The sequence below is a fragment of the Salmo trutta genome, chromosome 27 (assembly GCF_901001165.1).
Source record: "Salmo trutta chromosome 27, fSalTru1.1, whole genome shotgun sequence".
In the NCBI taxonomy this organism is placed as follows: Eukaryota; Metazoa; Chordata; class Actinopteri; order Salmoniformes; family Salmonidae; genus Salmo; species Salmo trutta.
Genome location: NC_042983.1, coordinates 46,149,192 through 46,156,990, shown reverse-complemented (window position 1 = coordinate 46,156,990; position 7,799 = coordinate 46,149,192). Strand labels below are relative to the sequence as shown.

Sequence of the window (7,799 nt, the reverse complement as noted above, 5' to 3'; positions counted from 1 at the left end):
AACTGTCTCTTGGTTAGCTAGCTAGCCAACATGGTAGTCATCAACACTGACCATGTAGACGAACACAACTGTCTCTTGGTTAGCTAGCTAGCCACATGGTAGTCATCAACACGACCATGTAGACTGAATACAACTGTCTCTTGGTTAGCTAGCTAGCCAACATGGTAGTCATCAACACTGACCATGTAGACTGAACACAACTGTCTCTTGGTTAGCTAGCTAGCCAACATGGTAGTCATCAACACTGACCATGTAGACTGAACACAACTGTCTCTTGGTTAGCTAGCTAGCCAACATGGTAGTCATCAACACTGACCATAGACTGAAACAACTGTCTCTTGGTTAGCTAGCTAGCCACATGGTAGTCATCAACACTGACCATGTAGACTGAATAACTGTCTCTTGGTTGCTAGCTAGCAACATGGTAGTCATCAACACTGACCATGCAGACTGAACACAACGTGTCTCTTGGTTAGCTAGCTAGCCAACTGGTAGTCATCAACACTGACCATGTAGACTGAACACAACTGTCTCTTGGTTAGCTAGCTAGCCAACATGGTAGTCATCAACACTGACCATGTAGACTGAACACAACTGTCTCTTGGTTAGCTAAGCTAGCCAACATTGGTAGTCATCAACACTGACCATGTAGACTGAACACAACTGTCTCTTGGTTAGCTAGCTAGCCAACATGGTAGTCATCAACACTGACCATGTAGACTGAACACAACTGTCTCTTGGTTAGCTAGCTAGCCAACATGGTAGTCATCAAACACTGACCATGTAGACTGATACCACAACTGTCTCTTGGTTGCTAGCTAGCCAACATGGTAGTCATAACACGACCATGTAGACTGAACACAACTGTCTCTTGGTTAGCTAGCTAGCCAACATGGTAGTCATCAACACTGACCATGTAGACCTGAACCCAACTGTCTCTTGGTTAGCTAGCTAGCCACATGGTAGTCATAACACTGACCATGTAGACTGAACACAACTGTCTCTGGGTTAGCTAGCTAGCCAACATGGTAGTCATCAACACTGACCATGTAGACTGAACACAACTGTCTCTTGGTTAGCTAGCTAGCCAACATGGTAGTCATCAACACTGACCATGTAGACTGAACACAACTGTCTCTTGGTTAGCTAGCTAGCCCACATGGTAGTCATCAACACTGACCATGTAGACTGAATACAACTGTCTCTTGGTTAGCTAGCTAGCCAACATGGTAGTCATCAACACTGACCATGTAGACTGAACACAACTGGTCTCTTGGTTAGCCTAGCTAGCCAACATGGTAGTCATCAACACTGACCATGTAGACTGAACACAACTGTCTCTTGGTTAGCTAGCTAGCCAACATGGTAGTCATCAACACTGACCATGTAGACTGAACACAACTGTCTCTTGGTTAGCTAGCTAGCCAACATGGTAGTCATCAACACTGACCATGTAGACTGAACACAACTGTCCTATTGGTTAGCTAGCTAGCCAACATGGTAGTCATCAACACTGACCAGTAGACTGAACACAACTGTCTCTTGGTTAGCTAGCTAGCCAACATGGTAGTCATCAACCTGACCATGTAGTGACCAACTGTCTCTTGGTTAGCTAGCTAGCCAACATGGTAGTCATAACACTGACCATGTAGACTGAATACAACTGTCTCTGGTTAGCTAGCCCAACATGGTAGTCATCAACACTGACCATGTAGACTGAACACAACTGTCTCTGGTTAGCTAGCTAGCCAACTGGTAGTCATCAACACTGACCTGTAGACTGAACAACTGTCTCTTGGTTAGCTAGCTAGCCAACATGGTAGTCATCAACACTGACCATGTAGACTGAACACTGTCTCTTGGTTAGCTAGCTAGCCACATGGTAGTCATCACACTGACCATGTAGACTGAAACAACTGTCTCTTGGTTAGCTAGCTAGCCAACATGGTAGTCATCAACACTGACCATGTAGACTGAACACAACTGTCTCTTGGTTAGTAGCTAGCCAACATGGTAGTCATCACACTGACCATGTAGACTGAACACAACTGTCTCTTGGTTAGTTAGCTAGCCAACATGGTAGTCATCAACACTGACCATGTAGACTGAACACAACTGTCTCTTGGTTAGCTAGCTAGCCAACATGGTAGTCATCAACACTGACCATGTAGACTGAACACAACTGTCTCTTGGTTAGCTAGCTAGCCAACATGGTAGTCATCAACACTGACCATGTAGACTGAACTACAAACTGTCTCTTGGTTAGCTAGCTAGCCAACATGGTAGTCATCAACACTGACCATGTAGACTGAACACAACTGTCTCTTGGTTAGCTAGCTAGCCAACATGGTAGTCATCAACACTGACCATGTAGACTGAACACAACTGTCTATTGGTTAGCTAGCTAGCCAACATGGTAGTCATCAACACTGACCATGTAGACTGAACACAACTGTCTCTTGGTTAGCTAGCTAGCCAACATGGTAGTCATCAACACTGACCATGTAGACTGAACACAACTGTCTCTTGGTTAGCTAGCTAGCCAACATGGTAGTCATCAACACTGACCATGTAGACTGAACACAACTGTCTCTTGGTTAGCTAGCTAGCCAACATGGTAGTCATCAACACTGACCATGTAGACTGAACACAACTGTCTCTTGGTTAGCTAGCTAGCCAACATGGTAGTCATCAACACTGACCATGTAGACTGAACACAACTGTCTCTTGGTTAGCTAGCTAGCCACATGGTAGTCATCAACACTGACCATGTAGACTGAACACAACTGTCTCTTGGTTAGCTAGCCAGCCAACATGGTAGTCATCAACACTGACCATGTAGACTGAACACAACTGTCTCTTGGTTAGCTAGCTAGCCCACATGGTAGTCATCAACACTGACCATGTAGACTGAACACAACTGTCTCTTGGTTAGCTAGCTAGCCAACATGGTAGTCATCAACACTGACCATGTAGACTGAATACAACTGTCTCTTGGTTAGCTAGCTAGCCAACATGGTAGTCATCAACACTGACCATGTAGACTGAACACAACTGTCTCTTGGTTAGCTAGCTAGCCAACATGGTAGTCATCAACACTGACCATGTAGACTGAATACAACTGTCTCTTGGTTAGCTAGCTAGCCAACATGGTAGTCATCAACACTGACCATGCAGACTGAAACACACTGTCTCTGGTTAGCTAGCTAGCCAACATGGTAGTCATCAACACTGACCATGTCAGACCTGAACACAACTGTCTCTTGGTTAGCTAGCTAGCCAACATGGTAGTCATCAACACTGACCATGTAGACTGAACACAACTGTCTCTTGGTAGCTAGCTAGCCAACATGGTAGTCATCAACACTGACCATGTAGAGCTGAACACAACTGTCTCTTGGTAGCTAGCTAGCCAACATGGTAGTCATCAACACTGGACCATGTAGACTGGATACAAACTGTCTCTTGGTTAGCTAGCTAGCCAACATGGTAGTCATCAACACCTGACCATGTAGCCTGAATCACAACTGTCTCTTGGTTAGCTAGCTAGCCAACATGGTAGTCATCAACACTGACCATGCAGACTGAACACAACTGTCTCTTGGCTAGCTAGCTAGCCAACATGGTAGTCATCAACACTGACCATGTAGACTGAACACAACTGTCTCTTGGTTAGCTAGCTAGCCAACATGGTAGTCATCAACACTGACCATGTAGACTGAACACAACTGTCTCTTGGTTAGCTAGCTAGCCAACATGGGTAGGCATCAACACTGACCATGTAGACTGAACACAACTGTCTCTTGGTTGAGGAACAGCAAACGCGCTCCTTGAGTGACAGGGGGCGTGGCTAGGTCTGTGTGAAAAGCGGCATGGAGAGAGCGGTGAGAGATGACTCAAGAAGCGAAGTCAAAATATAAAAATGGACGTTACCCACTGCGTATCACATGTAACAAACCAAGCATTCAAATACTGGTATAGAAGGTAAAGTAAAAACCCAAACCGGTCCCAGCATCAATACCGGTATATTATAAAATATGCTACAGCATCCAGCCCTACTAGCTACAGATGTAAACTGGCTACTACCGTTAAGTTATGGTTAGCAGATTTTAACCTGCAGAAAGGGACTGAAAAGGGAATCCGGACATAAGTGTAGACGCATGATGTGTTTGGAAATCCATGAACAGAACTCAAAAACTGCATTAACTGTCAAGTCTAGACATGGCCTCAGAGCTAGTCTTTTAACACCCTACATATCGCAGTAATGAAGCTGTATAAAGACATGTAGCACATTAGCCTACCTAATGTAGGTCATCATTACTGGGGCGGCAGGTAGCCTCGTGGTTAGAGTGTTGGGCCAGTAACCAGCAGGTAGCCTAGTGGTTAGAGCGTTGGACCAGTAACCAGCAGGTAGCCTAGTGGTTAGAGCGCTGGGCCAGTAACCAGCAGGTAGTCTTGTGGTTAGAGCGTTGGACCAGTAACCAGCAGGTAGCCTAGTGGTTAGAGCGCTGGGCCAGTAACCAGCAGGTAGTCTTGTGGTTAGAGCGTTGGACCAGTAACCAGCAGGTAGCCTCGTGGTTAGAGCGTTTGGACAGTAACCAGCAGGTAGCCTCGTGGTTAGAGCGTTGGGCCAGTAACCAGCAGGTAGCCTAGTGGTTAGAGTCTTGGGCCAGTAACCAGCAGGTAGCCTAGTGGTTAGAGTGTTGGGCCAGTAACCAGCAGGTAGCCTAGTGGTTAGAGCGTTGGACCAGTAACCAGCAGGTAGCCTAGTGGTTAGAGCGTTGGACCGGTAACCAGCAGGTAGCCCAGTGGTTAGAGCGTTGGGCCAGTAACCAGCAGGTAGCCTAGTGGTTAGAGTGTTGGGCCAGTAACCAGCAGGTAGCCTCGTGGTTAGAGTGTTGGGCCAGTAACCAGCAGGTAGCCTAGTGGTTAGAGCGTTGGGCCAGTAACCAGCAGGTAGCCTCGTGGTTAGAGTGTTGGGCCAGTGTAACCGATGTGAAATGGCTAGTTAGTTAGCGGTGGTGCGCGCTAATAGCATTTCAATCGGTGACGTCACTCGCTCTGAGACTTGAAGTAGGGTTTCCCCTTGCAACGCGATGGGTAACGATGCTTCGGTGGGTGTCAGTTGTTGATGTGTGCAAGGGTCCCTGGTTCGAGCCCGGGTTGGGGCGAAGAGAGGGACGGAACCTACACCTTACACCAGTAACCAGCAGGTAGCCTAGTGGTTAGAGCGTTGGACTGGTAACCAGCAGGTAGCCCAGTGGTTAGAGTGTTGGGCCAGTAACCAGCAGGTAGCCTAGTGGTTAGAGCGTTGGGCCAGTAAACGAAAGGTTGCTAGATCGAATCCCCGAGCTGACAAGGTACAAATCTGTCGTTCTGCCCTGAACAAGGCAGTTAACCCACTGTTCCTAGGCCGTCATTGTAAATAAGAATTTGTTCTTAACTGACTTGCCTAGTTAAATAAAGGTTAAATACTTCAAATGAACAGTGGTTGTCCGTTTTACCTTGCGACTGGACTCTAGCTGGTAGGAGCTCTCCTCCTTGACTCGTTCTACGTCCTCTTGTAGGGTAATGATCCTGTTGTTGGCTACTGCAAGCTGGACAGACAACACACCAGGTTACAGACATTACTAATGTTGTCTACTGCAAGCTGGACAGACAACACACCAGGTTACAGACATTACTAATGTTGTCTACAGCAAGCTGGACAGACAACACACCAGGTTACAGACATTACTAATGTTGTCTACTGCAAGCTGGACAGACAACACACCAGGTTACAGACATTACTAATGTTTGTCTACTGCAAGCTGGACAGACAACACACCAGGTTACAGACATTACTAATGTTGTCTACAGCAAGCTGGACAGACAACACACCAGGTTACAGACATTACTAATGTTGTCTACTGCAAGCTGGACAGACAACACACCAGGTTACAGACATTACTAATGTTGTCTACTGCAAGCTGGACAGACAACACACCAGGTTACAGACATTACTAATGTTGTCTACTGCAAGCTGGACAGACAACACACCAGGTTACAGACATTACTAATGTTGTCTACAGCAAGCTGGACAGACAACACACCAGGTTACAGACATTACTAATGTTGTCTACTGCAAGCTGGACAGACAACACACCAGGTTACAGACATTACTAATGTTGTCTACTGCAAGCTGGACAGACAACACACCAGGTTACAGACATTACTAATGTTGTCTACAGCAAGCTGGACAGACAACACACCAGGTTACAGACATTACTAATGTTGTCTACTGCAAGCTGGACAGACAACACACCAGGCCAGATTGTATTTGACCTTTATTTATACAGGTTTGTCTCATTGAGAATAAAAATCAATTTTGCAAGAGAAACCTGTAAAATGTTCCACACCAGTGGAGAAATACCAGATTTACTTTCAGACAACCAAAGCTATTGATTACTGCATTGTTGGGTTTAGAGCTTGAAAGAAAGGCATTTCACTTGACATTAAGACAACGTTCTGTTAACCTCTACACAACCTCTACACAACCCAGTTGTAGAATGCATGTTAAATCAAACTGTGATCAAATAAAATATTAATAATAATAATAATAATAAGCCTACCTCTTCAGTGAGCTTGGTGTTGGACTTCTCCATAGCGTCTACTTTGGCCTGCAGGTTGTTGACTGAAGCACTGAGGTGTCTGTTTAGTTCCTCAACATAGTTCTTCTGGTCCAGGATGGCTGTGATCTGGCCATCCCTGCTGGGGGGGGGGGGGAGAGAGAATTGAGAAAGACTTGGAAGCAAAAGCCAGCTCATCTCACACTAGGGCTGGGAGGGCCCGACACTAGGGCTGGGAGGGCTGGGAGGGCCCGACACTAGGGCTGGGAGGGCTGGGAGGGCTGGGAGGGCCCGACACTAGGGCTGGGAGGGCACGACAATAGGGCTGGGAGGGCACGACACTAGGGCTGGGAGGGCACGACAATAGGGCTGGGAGGGCACGACAATAGGGCTGGGAGGGCCCGACACTAGGGCTGGGAGGGCTGGGAGGGCCCGACACTAGGGCTGGGAGGGCTGGGAGGGCACGACACTAGGGCTGGGAGGGCTGGGAGGGCCCGACACTAGGGCTGGGAGGGCTGGGAGGGCTGGGAGGGCCCGACACTAGGGCTGGGAGGGCTGGGAGTGCCCGACACTAGGGCTGGGAGGGCCCGACAATAGGGCTGGGAGGGCCCGACAATAGGGCTGGGAGGGCTGGGAGGGCACGACACTAGGGCTGGGAGGGCTGGGAGGGCCCGACACTAGGGCTGGGAGGGCACGACACTAGGGCTGGGAGGGCACGACAATAGGGCTGGGAGGGCTGGGAGGGCACGACACTAGGGCTGGGAGGGCCCGACACTAGGGCTGGGAGGGCTGGGAGGGCCCGACACTAGGGCTGGGAGGGCACGACACTAGGGCTGGGAGGGCTGGGAGGGCCCGACACTAGGGCTGGGAGGGCACGACACTAGGGCTGGGAGGGCTGGGAGGGCCCGACACTAGGGCTGGGAGGGCCCGACACTAGGGCGGGAGGGCACCACACTAGGGCTGGGAGGGCTGGGAGGGCACGACACTAGGGCTGGGAGGGCCCGACACTAGGGCTGGGAGGGCTGGGAGGGCACGACACTAGGGCTGGGAGGGCACGACACTAGGGCTGGGAGGGCCCGACACTAGGGCTGGGAGGGCTGGGAGGGCCCGACACTAGGGCAGGGAGGGCACGACACTAGGACTGGGAGGGCTGGGAGGGCACGACACTAGGGCTGGGAGGGCACGACACTA

The 7,799-nt window shown here is 49.1% G+C and overlaps 1 protein-coding gene across 1 annotated transcript in view; it reads right to left on the bottom strand.

Moving 5' to 3' along the window:
* The window catches only part of LOC115165119 (protein RUFY3), a 49,580-nt gene that overhangs the window by 16,769 nt on the left and 25,012 nt on the right, over positions 1–7,799 (bottom strand). The window contains exons 7-8 of the mRNA XM_029718152.1: positions 6,612–6,747; positions 5,505–5,597 (exon numbers count right to left, since the gene is read on the bottom strand). Of these exons, the coding sequence (XP_029574012.1) occupies positions 5,505–5,597; positions 6,612–6,747 (229 nt within the window). The remainder of the gene's footprint in view (positions 1–5,504; positions 5,598–6,611; positions 6,748–7,799) is intronic.